We start from the raw sequence: 16,625 nt of genomic DNA on the forward strand, positions 1-16,625 counted from the left end.
GCAGAGAAATATTCCATTCACATGTATAGCTCTTTATTTGCTTCATCCTGTACAAGCTTGAGACTTCATTCCATATTCATTCGCATTCCGCTTAACATCCACGACGTACACTTGAACGTGCAAACCTGAAGTACATTTATTATTCAACGTCGTAGCGAAAGCAAGGTCCAATTTGTTCACAAGACAGATGGCACAAAGCAGCAAACCCCCGCATTCTCATCAATCAAGGTCGCTAGAAGTCTTCAATTTCGATTCCCTCGGTGATCTTCATGACTTTCCTTACGTCATCAAAGTTTACCGCTCTCCCGTCTTTCTTTGCCATGATGCCAGCCGTCTTCACAATGTTTCGAATACGGCGGCCATTCACATTGATCCTAGACAGGGATCCAAACTCACTCCTTGATATGGTTGAGTTGTTTTTCTCCAAGAACGTCTGCCAAATCTTCAAACGGGAAGGTTCGTCCAATGCGGGGTAGTTGATATTGAGATGGACACGGGAGTAGATGGCAGGGTCAAGGGATCGCTCGCGGTTCGTAGTGAGGAAGAGGAGCGACGGATAGTACTCCAGTTCTTTCAGGAAGCCTGCACGAAGTTTAGTATCAGTCAGGTGAGTAGAAAGAGAAGGGAAGAGGGCGACTCTTATGGCAGAGCTACTTACGAGAGACCATCTTGTTCCGTTTCGATGAAGCGTCACTGCGCTTCTCCAAGTACATGTCGCATTCGTCAATCAGAAGAACGGCTCCCCAGCGAGCAGCAAGTTCGAATGCAGTTGTGAAGCTCATTGGACGCTCTGGGTCTCGGGGACGGGGACTCAAGGATCGATTCCTGTCATCATAGCGAACTAGGTTAACGTCGTTGTCGCGATCGTCCTCGTGGTAGTCTCCCAACTCCATCTTGAACAGGGGAGCTTGGATTTTCTCGGCAACTGTTACGGAGGTCAGCTTCGTGTTCAGTTGCTATATAGTCAGATTAAATCGTACCTGACTCGGCAGTGAGAGTCTTGCCCACGCCTGGATCTCCGGCAAGCAAGGCTACGAGCCCACCACCTACGAAATGTTAGCACTATGCCATTAACACATACATGCACCGATTTTCTCCTAAACTGACCTTTACCGTTGATTACGTCATCAAATGCAACCTTTTCCTTGACCTGACTCTCAACGAAAGCCAGAATCAAATCCTTGTATCCCTCCGGCAACACCAGACTCTCAAAGGGCTTCGTGTTCCATTCGATGTCGTGGATTCGGTCTACTTCAAAGCTTCCTATTCCGAAGGGTTAGAAATGGTTTCAACATTTAGGCGGTGCGTTGTTCTGTCGGAGACTTACTCCAAACCTTCTCCTTAAGATCAAATCCATCAACCTCGGGGTCTGTGAGCTGTAGATGGAACTCTGTCAGATACTTTCTGGAGTTCTCCTCGATATTCTCATCACGTCTTCCTGAAAGGTGCGTTAATTGATGTCCTTTGGCACACAGGGGTCTCTGCCTTACTGAATTCCGGAGAGATGCTCCGACGTCTTCGGAAAGTCTCGACTACAGCCGGGGATCTTCGTCTGGGCACGACAGGTGGCACGTAATACGGGGAAGCCCGTCGAGGCATGGGGCCTCGGAGAGGTCGACGACCGCCTCTTGGTCTTTCGTCCCACTCGTCAATGTACTCATCCAAAGGGACGTGTATGCCATTCGGGGGAGGTGAATCCACCGGGGATTGGTTGATGAGGTCGGTGTACTGGCTAAAAAGTAGCTCAAGCATCTCGTCACTTTTATCGCGGATATATGCTGAGAGGTATACTCTTCTGTGACTAGGATCGATCATCACCCGAAGCTCAGTTTTCTGATCCTGCCCTGTGGGATGGTATGCCTTGTAATGTGTACCAGCCAGGTTCGCGTATTTGCGGCCTCGTTCTACAAGCTTTGCTTGCATTCCTGAGAAGTCGCGGAGATACTTGGCGGGGAAGGCAGGTAGACTGTCAATTGGGCGAGACCCTAGGAAATTTTCGATGGAGATGTCTTCGTGGACCGTCCCGAACCGCATCGCTGGGTAACCCCAGGCAATATAGGAGAGACTTAGTTCTGTTGCGATGTCTCTCGAGGAGCATGATCGAAGGACGTAGAATCGGTTGTGACTGTCGTCGGCCGAGTAGATCAGCTCCCCGGGCGCGAACAAGATCCAGAGGTAGCTGAAGGTGATGACCCCGTGGCTAACGAGCTCCTTGTTCACGGCAAACGCCCCTGCCAACTCGCGCTTGACCAATTCCCTCAAAATAGCCAGTATTTTCTTCACAGTATCGTCCTTCTCCTCCGCGACGGCCTTCTCGAAGCGCTCCCAGCGCCAGAAGAACTGGTGGAAGGGGGCCAAGAATGTGAGGTACTTGACTCGGTGGACGATGTTGTCGTAGGGTTGAAAAACATCGATCAGAACTTTGCGGGTGGCCGCATGTCGAATCTCGATCGAGTGAATAGATATGATCGTGCCAATGCGGCCGGCGTTTACTCGGCGTCGAATGACCAGAGGGCTGCCGCTGTCTTCATCGTCATCTTTATCGACTTCGGTCAGATCGACCCCGTGTGGGCATTCGTCCATCCAGTTGATGCAACATTGGCACTTCTTTGGGCCTTCATAGAGATCCTGGATGACTTCCTTGCGGTTCTCCTGGCTGATCTGAATGTCTTCCTCGATGCGAATGGCATCGGCCAAGCGTTCGATGACCGAGAAGTCATCGTCGCCCTTCAGCGCATCATCGATCGTGGATTCGGCAGACATCCTGATTCAAGAAATCTTCCGGCGAGCCTAGGAAGGGTTCCGAGTCTCGGTATTCAGAGAAGAGGAACAGTTAGTGACGAGAGTTACAGGAGAAATGGTCGACTCGCTGAAGGTGCCGTACAAGACGAGATAAAGTAGGCCAAGAACCTCCAAAAACCGTGCATTGATGTTCTAGCTCGAGCCGACTGCTGCCTGTCAGCATGCATTTGACTGGTCACCAAAATTGCTAGAGTTGTAGGGCTGTGAGACGCCATCTAGACAGGATAAGCAGACACTCGGACATGGCAGCCAATCGTTCGTGTGGTGGAGGGAATACCCCAAGAAATGGTGCAGATGGATAAGCGCTAGTTCTCGTCTGCATACCACTAGAACATGTCTCATCAAGGCAGATTTGAGGCTGACTTGTATGTCCGAATCACAACATATCGTGCGGGGGGTCCTTTTCGAAAGCTTTAGATGACTTGCCAAGTGATGTACTAGAGGTACCATAAGGTACTATCAAGTTCTCTCATTTGAGGCCGCTTAGCCTAGCTTTAAACCTGTACACAGAAGTGATCATTTTATAACCCTGATATCTGGATGGTTAAATTGAAACAATAACGTTTAACACTAATGAGCAATTACTGCAATAGGGCAACTATTCAATATGCAATTGTGTGGAACTGAGTTAAGTTTGCCCCTTTAGAGACGCAGAGGCGCACACGTTCTTTTCGAAAGACTCGCTAGGATGTATTCAATCTGTATTTGAATCATAGAATGTAGGACAAGGTCCGTATGGCATAATTTACTTTCCCCTCGCTATCAGTTCCCCTCCTCCCACCATTCCACGAGACTAAGACTGGCGTGAAGCTACCAGGCCACAGCAGTACAGACCAACTTTCACATGAATATGTTGGTGAATTTGCGTGTGGATAGGTGGTCATACTCCCGGTAGATCAGTGCATGGTTCTCTTAATGGTGCTCGGCAGAAGCAGCGTCGATGTCCTTCTTCTCCAAGTCATGCGACTTGGAGAATCCCCCGCCAGGCGAAGCGCGGTTTAGGACTGCACTCAGGCCGATTTCGTTGTTGATCTCTTCCATTCTCTCGAAATCGGCAGCGGCAGTGCCTTCGGAGCCAAATACAAGGTCCTGCAGCCGAGGTTAGCCAGGTTGGATGGCAGTTTGGGACATGTGTCCAAGGAGAAGCGTCAATAGGGGACATGACGTAGACATACCATCTCTTCCAATGATAAACGCTTAGTCTCCGGAACGACGAACCAGATGAATGCGGCACCGATGTAAGTCAACAGTCCGAATAAGATATATGTGCCATAGTTGATGCTTGTCAACATATCTGGAGTGACCTGTCCAACAATGAAGTTATTCCTGGATATTGTCAGCGATGAGCCAGTTTGTCTGTGTTATTACTTTGGACTAACATCCAGTTGCTGGAAGCTCCGAGAGATACGCCATATGGGCGGGTGCTCAAGGGCCAAACTTCAGCGATGATGATCCATGCACATGGACCCCAAGAGTCTAGAATTGTCCATCATCAGTAATATTCTTCTCCAGAAGGGCCAGAATAACTCACATCCGAAGTGAACAACGAACAGCCAAACCATACACACTGCAGCCCAGCTGAAGGAAAGAAGTCAGTACAGTGATTCATCAGTAAAGGCTGATAACTTACCCAGCAGCTGGCTGTTGGTCAAATCTGTCAATATTCTTCGCAAGGATGACTGCAATGATGAGATGGCAGGTTCCCATGCCAATAGCACCAATGCTGAGGACAGGCTTTCGGCCGACACGATCAATCCACAGAACAGCAGGAATAGTTGCAATAAACATGACCACGCCGACGACACCGGTTGCAAGCAAGCTTGTGGTTGTTTGACTCAGTCCCAATTGGCTGAAGATCTGAGGAGCATAATAGAGCACCTGGAGGTTTTGTCAGCTGGTTACACCGCGGAGAGAATTTTGTTAGGGGCACTCACAGCGTTGATACCTGTCCACTGTTGGAAGAACTAGAATCTGTCAGCAATCCTTGCATTCAACCTAGTGTTTCTGGAGTGACTGTTCGAGATCAGACATACCATGGTTACAGTTGCGACGATGACTCGCTTGAACATGGCCTTGGTCTGGAAAAGAGCCTTAATGGCGACGAACTGCAACTTGAAAACGTTCCAAGCAGTCTGCTCCTTAAGATGAGGAAAGTGCTCGGCTGTGCTACGCTTCTCGAACAGCGACTGGGCTTTGATTTCGAGGAATTCCAACTCAATCAGCTCGTGGTCCTCAGGGAGGTCTCGGAGATCGGCGAGGATCTTCCTGGCTTCTGATTCTCGACCGTGGTGAATGAGCCATCGCGGGGAAAACGGCATCCAGATCATGCCCACAAAGAGGATAACAGCGGGACCTAATTGCAAGCAAATCGGGACGAGCCAAGCGGCATCAGACTGTGTGTCCTCAGTGGTGCCACCGATGTAGTTACACCCGCTATTCAAAGGTCAGGTCTATCAGAAGATGGAGTCTCGATGTCAGTAAGGAACATACTAGTCCTGTGGAATGTTAGAAGTATAGACAAGACAACAGAGAGGGACAAATGCTTACGATCCAGAAGCTTATCATAATGCCAAAGGTGATGGCGAGCTGCTGTAGGGCTACAAGAGCACCTCGGACCTCCCTATGCAAAGAATTCTGTCAGGGTTGAAGCGTTACGATTGTCTTGTTTCACTCACGGCGGTGCACACTCCGAGTTGTAAAGTGGAACGATCATGGAAAGACTTCCAACACCCATACCACTGGCCTTTACATTAGCACTGCTCAAGTCGCGTGGCAATCGACATAGATTTTAAGGTAGCAGGAGATAACTTACGTGACAAATCTTCCCCCTAGAATAGCCTCATGGCCACCTGAAATGGATGATATTTGTACGATAACACCGAGCATGAAGACGCCAGTGGCGATGAGGACACCATATTTACGGGAGCAAACTTCAGCGATGAAGCCGGACAAGATAGCACCGACCCACGCACCGAGCTCGAGAATTGACGTCAACCAACCTTTCTGGGTTGGGTTCTTGGTGTATCCGTCCATGTCTATAGTCGAGAGCTTGTGTAAGCTGGTTGAAATTCACAATCACGGTGGTTACATTGAATGCTACGTGAAACTGCAGGGGAATCTTACGCTTCTCGAACGATGGCATCGCGAGAATACCGGAGAACATGCCCTATCTATGAGTAAGTAATTAACGTCTACTACATTCTTGTGCTTGTGAGTCAGCTCAATAAAACTTATCTTACCTGGTTGTATCCGTATAAGACACCGCCGATACAGGCAAAGGCGGCGATGCGGGCAACTTTCCAATTCTTCACAAGAGCCCTGGCACCGCTGGCGCCCATCAATGCCTGGCGTCTTTGTAACGCAGCATCGTAAGCTGCATTGCCAGTCGAGTGGCCCCCCATGGTTGTCGGTCAAGTTTGCGATGGCACGTGACAAGGCACGGAGATCTGGACGGCGGATGGTTGATGCTGTCTGGTTGACTTTGTCGACGAGTGAATTCAAGGTCTTGGGCCGCAATTTACCGAAGTGGTGGAACTGAATCTGTGTTTTGATGGGACCGTCACCTCTTTTATTGTCCTGTGAGGCCTGTGAGGGAGCCAGGAGGTACAGCTGCAGTGTGTAAGCATTGCAGCATCTGGTGCGATGATCTTTCTCGTTTCTTCATGGCGCGTTTCCACGCAAGTGACCCATGCCACCACCGGTGGGAGCGTAAACCAACGCAGATACGAAAACTCTCGGCGAAGGAAACCAAACCCTCATTGAGCTTGCATGCCTGTCGTATGAAACACCTCTCGGTCGAATGTGACAATACGCCGAGCCTAGAGACTCCAGCCTGCACGATGCCCCGCGTGGGAATGGCCATCAGACGACAAACCCTAGCACGACCAAAGCCGGCAATAGCATTTAGCCTAAAGGCGTTGAGGGTGTAACCGTCTTTTGCCAGTCTGGGGGAAGATGCCAGCGCTTATCCCGGCGCCGCCCCGCGTGGGGATTGGATGGATGCGTTGACCTTACGCTGCGGTGACAAGGGTTCGCTCACACGCTTTCTTCTTACAGGTTGAATGGTCCCGATCCATTCTGCCCCATTTACCGGCCGAATCCCGTACGTTCTTGACCTCCTGGGGTACAGCATCTCGCGTCTTGATGAGGCCGATATGCGCCGCGCTTAACCGTCTCCGGGGATCATTGAATTAGCGAAAGATTATAACCTATGGGAAGTTTACATCAATTGCCAGAGTATTACGGGCTGAAATAGTTGCCTCCTTCATGGACTCGAGAGAGCTTCCGATATTGCCATTGAGCTGGAACAGTCTAGATTCTTACATGTGTAAACTATTATGGTGAGGGAACTTGAAGGAATTTTATCCTGCCCTGACAATACACTATTGCTTCCTTATCTTGCACTGATATTTGATCGACTGAGGAAATATCCCTAGTTCCTCGGTCAGCCCTCGGCCAATTCTTCGAATCTTGCATACGAGTATGCCCGGTAGGAGCCTCCGACTAACGAGGAGTCCATGTGAGCTACCGGAGTTGGAGACCGGCTAATCTTCAATTGGTCGACGGTTGCTCAATGTCTATTGCTGACATGAACTTCAAGCCTTCACCACTAGTTCAGGTTCCCTGCCGAAAAACAGGCCGAACAGTCGATCACACAGACTGGTTGATCTTACTTTGACGGGTGCATCGCGGCGCAACTCTCCAGATCGACGCGGGTCGTCCCCAACAGGCGTCTTGATCCAGTCACTAGGAATCTGAGTGATGAAATCGTACCAATAGTCGCCGAATAAGCGGTAGCCCGGGTTGGTTGGATGAATACCGTCTCTCAGCGCATTCATCGGGAAGCTCGAAAAGTCGACAGTGAGAACGTGTTTGCCGGCCGCTTGCCGGGCTTGAACAACGCTATGAATTACTGCGTTGTATTGAGCGATGTTGCTCATTTGTGCTGGGTCATAGCAGCCAATGATCTTGGCGACGAGGACTATGGCATCTGGACAGGTCTGTACGATCTGGTCGATCAGGCGGCCTAGACGGTCTGCTGTCGCGTGAGGATCGCTACCTTCTCTAGCAACGTCCGGATTCGCGTTCATGTCGTTAGTTCCAGCATGGATAAGGACGATGTTAGGTCTTTGGGCCAGAGAAGGTCCGACATTGTCTGACATGAACTTGATAGTCATGGCATTCCACGCTGCCTTAGAAGACGGATGCCTTGTTAGTGCTTAAAAGTCTCTGGTAAGAACCCGTTCGTCAACGTACATAATACCCTTCACGCATTGTGCCATGCATGGTCTCCGTTCCAGCAAAGACGACTCTATCATCTTGGCGATTCGTTAGTGTTGTATCTCTGGCTTCGTGGAATAAGAACGACTTACTCGACAGATCCTCACGGAGCTTGAGTCTGTAGCCGTTGCCATCGCCTCCATCTATGTCACTAAGAAACCCCACCGTGATGGAGTCGCCGACCCCAAGGATCCGGAGAGTGGTCCCTGGCTTGATCCTTTGGCCGGGCCTCGCCCCTTTGAACTTGAGTGGCGCATGTGACTCCATAGTAGCCTAGATCGTAGGAATGCTTGTGCTAGTTTGACGATGATTCAATATTGGGTGTCCGCAACGTGAGTGGGCTTGTCATGTTAAACCCGTGCCGTATTACCAATCCGTTGGATCCAACTTGGGGGGTTCGTCACGTAGGTGATGTGTGCACGGCCAACATTAAGATCTGTGACGTTGGTTTCAGACGGCACCCCAGCCCCAACGGCTGAGGCTTGACTAGCTTGACCCCAAGGAATGCAATAACAAAGCCAAGAATGTGAGTGCGGAGTATGTTCTTCCTTTCCGAGAATTCCTCGGCGAACCTTGGGGTCAGAAATGGGATTCGCGTGATTCGGAAAGATATTCGGTCAACTTAGTCTTCAAATTGCGATATTAGCCCCAAATTTTGATAACTTCAGGTACTATGGGTGGTCCCTATCAGCACAGATCCTCCTGTCGATGCAAGTTTTCTACAGCTTCTGAATATGGTACTTGTCACATTGGCCCACTGCAGAAGCCCTTGCAAGTGGGATTCTGAGAGGTCGCAACAAATCCCCGGATGAAATGGGAAATATGAAAGCGACACAAGGGGTCTAATCTGATACAGCGGATCGGCGATGTCAATCGGGATTACAGCTTTGAATCATCCTTCCACTTTGACCATCGCGTTACGCGAAGTAAGGTATGTGCACTTACACATCGTGAAGACGATAGCGGCCGCGTACATGTAGTAGAGTCGAACATGGTCCCCGTCAGATCGCTGCTCTCGCTGAGATTGGGAACGCTAATCGGAATGGGATAAAAGGAGCTCTGATCTCCAGCTCTATTGATAGACAAACAATAAGAAAATTTCGGGCGCGCCGTCACGCAAGGTGGCTGTTCTTGGTTCTGGTAATGACCCCCACATGGCGGTTAGCTATCGTATTAGATACGAATAATCGCATTCCAAAATCGTATTGCTATGCGCTTCGCACCGCCGCTGTGGATCGCCCCTGAATCGCTACGTCTATTCTCAAGCTAAGGTCTGTAAAGATTATAAGAGATAAATGCCTTTCCTAAAGCCCTTTTCTCTTCTTGTCTGTAATTGTAGCTTTGACATAGAATCTGTATCAGTCTTTTTTCTTTTTTTTCTACTGACTGTTCGTTGTGGCGATTTGCCTCATCTCGACGCTCTTTAACAGCTAAGACTTTCGATAAGTGAGATCGACGTCCAGACTCATAATTCAGAAACGATGGTGAACGAGCTCGACGGACCTGGTCCATTCGGACCCGTAGTCAACGGAACACAGATTGTTTTCTACAATTACCGACCGAATGGAGGGGCAGGGTGGGCGTTTCTCGTCATTTTTGGGCTCGGTGTACTTGTTCACGTCAGCTACGTGTTCTGGCTAAGAGCATGCCATTTCATACCCTTCATATTGGGAGGCGTTGGTAAGTCTTCTCCACCAAATATCATCGAACGTCAGGCATGTACCATAGCTCAGTGACTAACAACATCATACCAAACAGGCGAAGCATTTGGTTATTATGGACGCGCAAAGGCTCATGAGAACCCCATTGTAGCTGGGCCATACATTTTACAGAATCTCTTGATTCTCGGATCTCCACCGCTTTTCGCCGCGACTATTTACATGAGTCTCGGCCGCATCATAATCGCCCTCGATCTCCGTCGCCACGCCCTTGTCAGTCCGCGTCTCACGGCCTTCTTTTACGTCATCATCGACATTGGTTGTTTCGTAACCCAAGTCTTTCGCGCCGTCATGCCCGCCTCGGGAGATCCTGAAGGTATAAAGATGGGAAAGACCCTCATCATGTCTGGTCTTGCGGCCCAACTCGGCGTCATCACCCTGTTCGTGCTTTCCTGCTGGCACTCTCATACCTGTGCTCGACGCGAGGCGAACGATCTGAACGCGACGAGGGCGGGCATCGCGTGGAGGAAGTACTACCTGATGACGTACGGCGTCGCCTCTCTCATGTTTTTGAGAAGTTTGGTTAGGGGTATCGAATACTTCCAGGGCGAGAAATGGTACATCATGACCCATGAGATATTCTTGTATCTCTTTGATGCCGTTCCCATGGTGACGATTATGGCCTTGTATCTCTGGATCCATCCTGGAAGATTGGTTCGACACGTTGGCCGCGTCAAGAACTACACTTGGCCTGATGAGGCCAATATCATGCTCGAGAGACGGTGAAGCGGGACCCGGAGGGTCCTAGGATAACCTACTCGTCGGGTTCATGATTTCATATCAAGTTAGATGTAGATAAGACATCTTGCATGTAGTCAAGACGAGCATTACAATAGACAGATCTCATTTGTTTTTCTCACGAAAAACCGACTTCGGTACATATCGTTCAGTCTTCTGACCCCCCGCACGAGAAGTGCTTGCTCAATGATCATCCCGTTCCAGCCACTTCTCGCAACCCTTGTAGATCTTGTCAAAGGATTCAGAATGCTGCAAAAGACGCTGATAATGTTCCTCGCCAGCTCGCTTGACGAAGTACAGAAAGCCAACAAAAACGAGGTCCGTGTAAGAGACTAACATGCATGGTATTAGCAGCTGTTTCAGTGACCATGGATTTGGAAAGTTGAAGTTGCATGCACACCTTTATCTCCAAGGAAGTAAGGGCCTTCCGTCTTATTCAAAAGACTAGCAAGTCCCTCCAATGATTCCTTGGCATTAGTCCAAGCTTCCTCCCCTCCCTTGGCCTTCTCAAGCTCATCAAGTGACATCCCAAAAATCTCCGCTCGGGTGCGATGGAAGTACTCTGCGCTGTACTCGCCCAACATTTTCCGGGGGACGTTTGGCAGCAGGACAGCAACTAGTGCTGCAAAGGTCTTGCTGAGAAGGTTGTACATCGACTGGAGCACCTCCGAGTCGATGTAGAGGGGCGGCTCTGGGTAGTCGGCCTCGATGCGTTTTATAATCTTGGCGCTATTCATGATGTATGTACCATCGGGGAACTGCACAGCGGGACAAGTGTAAGGTTTGATCTGGTTCGGGTCGCCTTCCAGGCCGGTTGGCTTGAGCCTAGGCTCGATGTCGGGATACTCGAGCCATTCCGTCTCGTAGTCGACGCTCTTGAAGTTAAGCGCCAGTCGAGCTGTATGCACAGTTACGTCAGTCGGAAACTCCTGCGTTCAACCCAGTTGAGTAAAGCTACCCACTCTTCCAAGGGTTCAGGGACCAACAGGCTCCGTTCCGATCGGGGATATCGAACAAGACAAGCTTTCCAGGCATGTTGACTTTGATGGTGCAATTCCTGCGATTGATGGCGGGACTGACGAGAGTTTGTTCTAAGGGTAAGTCCAGTCGTTTATGTAAGGAAGCTCGACTGCGAGGGGTAGGTGAGAGGGGGTTGAGAGGAACGTGGAGCTTGGCAAGAACTGATTGATCGGACTGAATTCGTCATATAACAAATCGGCGCCCGGCGAGGATCCACGGCGGGTGGTGGGGCTCCGGCGCTAGCTGCTCACTGCATCAGTGTACATCATCAAAAGTACCGAAGCACAAATAGTGTTGTGAGAGAGGACTTGTACAAGCGTTTTAGCCGTCATCATGGTGAATGAAGTACTTTGGAAGGTCCCAAATCGTCGTTTTTGATGGCCCGAAGGCCGATGAATGGAGTTTATGTGGCAGGTGCAGGTGGGTCACGTGAGGCAGCTCCTTCACATCTCGGAGCTGCCCCACCTACACCTTGCCCAGATATCCAGCCCAGCCAGCGCTCAGCTTTTCCCATCATCATCATCAGATCCAATACAGTAGTATTGCCTCCACAGTTTAGGATGCACTTTGAGAACTTATCTCGTACCGTATCCGTGACTGCTACTTAAGGGAAGGTGCTTAACAAGATGCTGAATTTCTTGATCTACCTAGTGACCTGGTGTGAAACAACATCGCATTATCCGAGTTCCGAGCAGCGGATAAGCAGGCTGACCGAGCTAGAGCGATGCCAGGAAATTGAGGATTGCTAATTTGCTTCACACTTGGCGAGGAACCGACCAAATTTGGTGACCCAACAGAGACTAAGAGCAGCCTGCAACAAAATGGTTGATACTCTACTCTTTCTTGTACCATGGCTTGTCACCAAAACCTTGGTCGCTATAAAGCGTCTGCAATATATAATCGACCTCATCATCAGCAGCATCGAGAATATGTTCCGGAGGAAATTGGGGTTTCCATCCAATTTGAGCACCGTGACTGGCTGTGAAATTGCATCTAGGTTACAGTGATCAGTGTTAGCTCAGATTAACACACTGGTTGTTTTTGGCCATGTACGTTATCACACGGTCCAGGGTCCTCTTACTTTCCAGCCAATCTCATCTGAACGAGAGAGCTCTCGGTGCTCAGCCCTTGAGCCATCTTGCCAAGCGCCGATTCGTCTGCGGGAATGACACGTTCGTCTTCCACGACATTTCGGGCCTTGAGTGCCTTGGCCATTGCGTCGTACAAATCATCCCAGGCTACACTACCAGAAGCCGCAAGAAAGTAGCCGTTCTTGTCATATCCTAGGGTTTCTCCGTTCAAGATAGAGCGAAGAATTTGGAGGTAAAGGGTAGTGTTGTCTAGGACGTGACATACGGGCCAAGTCTATGATTGGGGTAAGCTTTTGTCCGCATGTTCGGGAAGAGAATCGTGACTTACAGGCCGACCAGGTGTCACTGAGTGCACTCGACCAGTAGCAATGGCGGCTTTGACAATGTCGACGGTTTGGATGGAAATAGGATTGCCGAATCCTTCTCCCTTTCCATCTGCGGTATAGAATCAGTCAAGAAAGTGTGTGACAGGCCTTAGGCTTGAGCCGGACTCTATGGTTTGTCAAACTTACAGACAATGCAGGGAGCAAAAATATAAGATCTCACATCGTTGGCTTGGGCCAAGTCAATAACTCGTTTGTTCGTCTCAACAGGCTTGAGTACGTCGTACAATTAGCATAGACTGATGACAATTGAGGGCCACAATGCGCACTCACCTTCTTCATGAAAGGTATTGGGGGCTCTTGAGCTTTCTGGATGTCGTACAGACCAGGGTCGGTATCTAAGAGCGGACTATCTGTAGGAGCCCCAGCAAGACCCGAAAAGATCTTGGCACCCGATGTCTGAAGCAAAAAGAATCTGTTAACTGAGTTCCCTCAAATAGCAACAATGACATTGACGGGATGTACACACGTGAAGCAAGTGAACGTCTAGACCCGTCTGAGACTTCACTTGGCCTAAAGCCTTGATGAAGTTTTCTTGGCCAACAGAGTCGAAGGCATCTATCAAGTAAAAGACGATGGTGATCCGATTTTGTACCACTGCGTCTCGGACAGCCTGATCATCTCGAGGGGAAAATGTGAGAGGCTCAACACCATATTGCTTGACTTGCTCCCTTTGAGCCTCTGTTCGAACGAGTGCAAATAGCTTGTCATAGCCCGTGAGGCCGGCGCTCGCCCAGCGAGCGAGTAAAGTGCCCCCGAGATAGCCCGATGCACCCGTGATGAGGATGTTGTGAGATACAGTCATGGTGAAGCTCAGTGTTACTCAATCTTTCTCGCGGAAATGTTAAAGAGAGGAAGAGACAGATTCGATAGGCGTTATCGGCGTAGTCTAGTTTCCTTTAACTGCGGCTAAGAAAGTTTTCCATTTAACAAGATTTGGAACTAGACGATCAATGGGTGTTACCTCGCTTTTGTTTTTCAAGACTCGACGGATAATCCGAGGAGCTCACCAAGTGATTATGGAGATTGATAACGTGACTTAGAACATTGACCCAAGACCAGCAGCCACCGTGGACATCGTCATTTGTAAGCATGTCTCCAAGGGCATCTCGTGTTACAGGAACGTCATGAGCTGAGTAAACTCGACAACAAGCATTGTCCGAGCCAATGGGAATTGCACGGATATAGCTGCCGCACGGGACGGCTCTTCTGTGCGGAGTCAATTTTACGCTGGGGTTCGCTGTTGAATGCTTACGGCACTCCAATTCTCAGTCACATGAACTTTGTTTAACTGCACCATCAGTCCAACAACTACAAATTGACAGATTCCAAAGCCCCATATCAAACCAAGTCATAGTCGAGGCGTTGTAGTAACTTTGATCCGGACGTGGGGTGCGACGTTTTGCAGGTGGTGCCAAGTGTGGGACTCGGTCCTGTGCTATCGCTGCCATTGGATCGTGAGACACTCGCTTCTGTTCGTAGGGCTTCGAATGTCCCACACGCAATCCACCACTTTCACCCTAGGATCATCAACAAATTGCGAGGCCGTCAGTGTTATTGAGAAGCATCTCAATGTCCCCGATGGCACAATTGGCTAGCGCGTCAGACTGTTAATCTGGAGGTTGGTGGTTCGAGCCCACCTCGGGGAGTCAAGATGGTTAGAATCCATTAGCTCATTGAGATTTCATTTTTGCTCTTTTGTCACAGTTGAATTGGATTCAGTGGAAGATCTGTGTCACGTCTCGGTCACATCTTTCAGCGCAAGCAGCAAAGGTTCCTTACTCAATCATGTATACTAAGTAGGAATTGGCCAAAGTATGTATCAGAATCGTAAGTTGTCGTCCTCGGAACGAAGCCGCAGACAATGCCCCAGCCTAACTACCCCCTAGTCCCGAGAGTTGGCTTGGCCGAGTTCTTAACCTCAAAGCCACTTGATTTGTCCATCTTGATACCGATCGCTTAGCAGCCGACGTAGATGGCGTTGGCGAAAACTTCAAGAGGAGAGTGGTTAGAAAAGTACATTCAAAGCTGAGCGAGAGAGGCTTACGGGCATAGGTGTCGGCGTGGTTCAGGTTCTGGGCAGCGGTCAAGCCCTGGACACAGCTGTATCCGTAGCAGGAGCTCTGATCGGTGGTTCCCTTGATCTGGGTCAAGTGGGTAACCTCGTGAAGCTGGGGAAGAGCTAGTTAGTGACTGATAGACTGGTGACATTTGCCCTGGAGCAACACTTACGGCAGTGGTGGCACGGTCCTGGGCGTGGCAGGTGCTGGAGAGAGCGGTAAGGCTGTTGAAGAAGTAGGGGCCTGTGGGGCGAGATTTCGTCAGATGTGCTACCGAAAACAACATGTCTCGTCGTCAGGGCAGTGGTACTTACAGTTGACCATGTAGGAAGCGGAGGGAAGAGTGTAGGCGATGACACCGGAGGAGCAGGCAGGGTAGATGTCGGTGCAGTACTGCTTGGAGACACCGGAGGTCGTGCTGCCGCACTCACTGGCGACCTTGGCAAAGACACCAGCGACGGTGGTACGGGTGGCAGTGGAGGAGGACTTGAAGTACTCGACCATCTTGGCAGCAGCGCCAGTGGAGGCAGCAGAGGAAGCAGCGGCAGCAAGGGCGCGGCAGTTGGAGAGAGCGGTGGTGGTGGCGGTGCGCTGGGTACCGGTGCAGTCGGACTGGACGACGGTGCGCTTGACGTTCTCGCGGAAGTCGCGGCGGACCTTGGAGGCGGCAGCGCCGTCAACCTCGACGCTCAGGATGTTTGAGCTGAAGGAGGCGGTGCCGGTGATGTCGTTGCTGCCGGCCTCGGCGATGGAGAGAGCGCCCTTGGCGGCAACATCAACCTTGCCTCCGACGCCGAGGTCGTGGACTTCACCGTAGTTCCACTCGACGGAGACAGTCTCGCCGGCGGGGATGACCTGGAAGGCATCCTCGGGAAGGCCGTTGGTGCCGAGGCGGAGGCGAATACCGTCGAACTCGACCTTGTCGGCTGATGATGACGTTCGTTAGTGGCCGAAACCGGTTTCTGGGGTTATCCATAAGAAGGCACTTACAGCCAGCAAAGACCTCAGCCTTCTCGACAGCGAGCTTGTCGAGGATAGAGCCAGCCTTCAGGACCTTGAGGTCAGAGGCACCAGTGTTGGTGATGCTTGCCTTGATGGCCGTGTTGCCGGTGGACTCGATCTTGACATCGAGGGGGCTGTCGCGCTTGTTGAGGTCAACGACAACGGCGCTGGCAACAGCGGCGAGGCAGGAGAGGCCGGCGAGGAACTTCATGGTGAAGGTTGGACAAAGAAGGCGAGGAAGGCACTGCTGGGTTGGTCTTGCCGTTGCTGGTGAGGGATGAGAAGCAGGAAGTTGGCCATCAAGGTCCTCATCAGGAGTATATATACTCGGGTAAGCTCATATTCAATTGCTAGGCAAGTGTGATGCTCTGCTCAATCAATGGTTGTTGATAAGCTTTCCTTCCGGATTCCGCTCCATAGCCTCCATCATCGTTGACAACTGCTCGCCGACGCCTGCCAAGACGGGAGGAGCGACAGATTGGGAATTTGATAGAGCAGGTGGCTACATTCTCTTTTGTCGATGGGAGGGGT

At 50.4% G+C, this 16,625-nt stretch overlaps 7 protein-coding genes and 1 non-coding gene across 8 annotated transcripts; 2 read left to right on the plus strand and 6 right to left on the minus strand.

Annotated features, from left to right (window-relative positions):
• Positions 1 to 232: 232 nt before the first annotated feature.
• On the minus strand, positions 233 to 2,763 carry BDP81DRAFT_393049 (P-loop containing nucleoside triphosphate hydrolase protein; the record flags this gene model as incomplete). Its single annotated transcript, XM_060587791.1, has 6 exons — positions 233 to 582; positions 659 to 925; positions 981 to 1,046; positions 1,108 to 1,263; positions 1,328 to 1,438; positions 1,491 to 2,763. The coding sequence occupies 6 exons, from the start codon at positions 2,761 to 2,763 to the stop codon at positions 233 to 235; spliced, it is 2,223 nt and encodes a 740-aa protein (XP_060447067.1).
• A 704-nt stretch (positions 2,764 to 3,467) lies between these two features.
• On the minus strand, positions 3,468 to 6,492 carry BDP81DRAFT_425024 (general substrate transporter). Its single transcript, XM_060590182.1, has 13 exons — positions 6,042 to 6,492; positions 5,926 to 5,968; positions 5,615 to 5,837; positions 5,478 to 5,540; positions 5,350 to 5,422; positions 5,293 to 5,297; positions 4,836 to 5,235; positions 4,737 to 4,766; positions 4,433 to 4,680; positions 4,334 to 4,380; positions 4,182 to 4,278; positions 3,978 to 4,128; positions 3,468 to 3,891 (listed from the first exon to the last, which is right to left on the minus strand). Exons 1-13 carry the CDS (start codon positions 6,201 to 6,203, stop codon positions 3,715 to 3,717), a joined length of 1,719 nt encoding a protein of 572 aa, XP_060447068.1. The 5' UTR covers positions 6,204 to 6,492; the 3' UTR covers positions 3,468 to 3,714.
• Positions 6,493 to 7,397: 905 nt separating this feature from the next.
• Positions 7,398 to 8,349, minus strand: BDP81DRAFT_460070 (GDSL-like Lipase/Acylhydrolase; the record flags this gene model as incomplete). The annotated part of the gene is made up of 3 exons (XM_060593613.1): positions 7,398 to 7,994; positions 8,059 to 8,120; positions 8,175 to 8,349. 3 exons carry the CDS (start codon positions 8,347 to 8,349, stop codon positions 7,398 to 7,400), a joined length of 834 nt encoding a protein of 277 aa, XP_060447069.1.
• A 1,214-nt stretch (positions 8,350 to 9,563) lies between these two features.
• BDP81DRAFT_316068 (RTA1 like protein-domain-containing protein) lies at positions 9,564 to 10,526 on the plus strand (the record flags this gene model as incomplete). Its single annotated transcript, XM_060584137.1, has 2 exons — positions 9,564 to 9,762; positions 9,841 to 10,526. The coding sequence occupies 2 exons, from the start codon at positions 9,564 to 9,566 to the stop codon at positions 10,524 to 10,526; spliced, it is 885 nt and encodes a 294-aa protein (XP_060447070.1).
• A 97-nt stretch (positions 10,527 to 10,623) lies between these two features.
• On the minus strand, positions 10,624 to 11,732 carry BDP81DRAFT_208302 (uncharacterized protein). The gene is made up of 3 exons (XM_060582638.1): positions 11,501 to 11,732; positions 10,939 to 11,436; positions 10,624 to 10,870 (listed from the first exon to the last, which is right to left on the minus strand). Exons 1-3 carry the CDS (start codon positions 11,571 to 11,573, stop codon positions 10,722 to 10,724), a joined length of 720 nt encoding a protein of 239 aa, XP_060447071.1. The 5' UTR covers positions 11,574 to 11,732; the 3' UTR covers positions 10,624 to 10,721.
• Positions 11,733 to 12,185: 453 nt separating this feature from the next.
• On the minus strand, positions 12,186 to 13,966 carry BDP81DRAFT_371925 (uncharacterized protein). The gene is made up of 6 exons (XM_060586635.1): positions 13,502 to 13,966; positions 13,306 to 13,431; positions 13,162 to 13,243; positions 12,978 to 13,084; positions 12,640 to 12,923; positions 12,186 to 12,551 (listed from the first exon to the last, which is right to left on the minus strand). Exons 1-6 carry the CDS (start codon positions 13,835 to 13,837, stop codon positions 12,392 to 12,394), a joined length of 1,095 nt encoding a protein of 364 aa, XP_060447072.1. The 5' UTR covers positions 13,838 to 13,966; the 3' UTR covers positions 12,186 to 12,391.
• Positions 13,967 to 14,597: 631 nt separating this feature from the next.
• Positions 14,598 to 16,478, minus strand: BDP81DRAFT_425028 (metallo proteinase). Its single transcript, XM_060590183.1, has 5 exons — positions 16,083 to 16,478; positions 15,407 to 16,018; positions 15,265 to 15,335; positions 15,080 to 15,203; positions 14,598 to 15,023 (listed from the first exon to the last, which is right to left on the minus strand). The coding sequence occupies exons 1-5, from the start codon at positions 16,303 to 16,305 to the stop codon at positions 14,992 to 14,994; spliced, it is 1,062 nt and encodes a 353-aa protein (XP_060447073.1). The 5' UTR covers positions 16,306 to 16,478; the 3' UTR covers positions 14,598 to 14,991.
• On the plus strand, positions 14,608 to 14,681 carry BDP81DRAFT_t128. Its single transcript has one exon. It is a non-coding gene; the product is annotated as a tRNA-Asn (tRNA).
• Positions 16,479 to 16,625: the final 147 nt, after the last annotated feature.

This window comes from Colletotrichum phormii (genome assembly GCF_030913505.1).
Source record: "Colletotrichum phormii strain CBS 102054 chromosome Unknown BDP81scaffold_7, whole genome shotgun sequence".
Taxonomy (NCBI): Eukaryota; Fungi; Ascomycota; class Sordariomycetes; order Glomerellales; family Glomerellaceae; genus Colletotrichum; species Colletotrichum phormii.

What these genes read in the sequence shown, in the direction of transcription:
- BDP81DRAFT_425024 (XM_060590182.1), bottom strand. Translation starts at nt 6,203, where the DNA reads ATGGGGGGCCACTCGACTGGCAATGCAGCTTACGATGCTGCGTTACAA. An exon ending in GACCAACAGCCAGCTGCTGG is followed by an intron (nt 4,381 to 4,432) that starts GTAAGTTATCAG and finishes TCTTTCCTTCAG; the next exon opens with CTGGGCTGCAGTGTGTATGG. An exon ending in GGAGCTTCCAGCAACTGGAT is followed by an intron (nt 4,129 to 4,181) that starts GTTAGTCCAAAG and finishes GACAATATCCAG; the next exon opens with GAATAACTTCATTGTTGGAC.
- BDP81DRAFT_425028 (XM_060590183.1), bottom strand. Translation starts at nt 16,305, where the DNA reads ATGAAGTTCCTCGCCGGCCTCTCCTGCCTCGCCGCTGTTGCCAGCGCC. An exon ending in CGCTTCCTACATGGTCAACT is followed by an intron (nt 15,336 to 15,406) that starts GTAAGTACCACT and finishes CTCGCCCCACAG; the next exon opens with GCCCCTACTTCTTCAACAGC. An exon ending in CCACGCCGACACCTATGCCC is followed by an intron (nt 15,024 to 15,079) that starts GTAAGCCTCTCT and finishes CTCCTCTTGAAG; the next exon opens with TTTTCGCCAACGCCATCTAC.
- BDP81DRAFT_208302 (XM_060582638.1), bottom strand. Translation starts at nt 11,573, where the DNA reads ATGCCTGGAAAGCTTGTCTTGTTCGATATCCCCGATCGGAACGGAGCC. An exon ending in GTCCCTGAACCCTTGGAAGA is followed by an intron (nt 11,437 to 11,500) that starts GTGGGTAGCTTT and finishes CTGTGCATACAG; the next exon opens with CTCGACTGGCGCTTAACTTC. An exon ending in TTACTTCCTTGGAGATAAAG is followed by an intron (nt 10,871 to 10,938) that starts GTGTGCATGCAA and finishes CATGCATGTTAG; the next exon opens with TCTCTTACACGGACCTCGTT.
- BDP81DRAFT_371925 (XM_060586635.1), bottom strand. Translation starts at nt 13,837, where the DNA reads ATGACTGTATCTCACAACATCCTCATCACGGGTGCATCGGGCTATCTC. An exon ending in TAGACGTTCACTTGCTTCAC is followed by an intron (nt 13,432 to 13,501) that starts GTGTGTACATCC and finishes TTTTTGCTTCAG; the next exon opens with ACATCGGGTGCCAAGATCTT. An exon ending in CAGTGACACCTGGTCGGCCT is followed by an intron (nt 12,924 to 12,977) that starts GTAAGTCACGAT and finishes CCCCAATCATAG; the next exon opens with ACTTGGCCCGTATGTCACGT.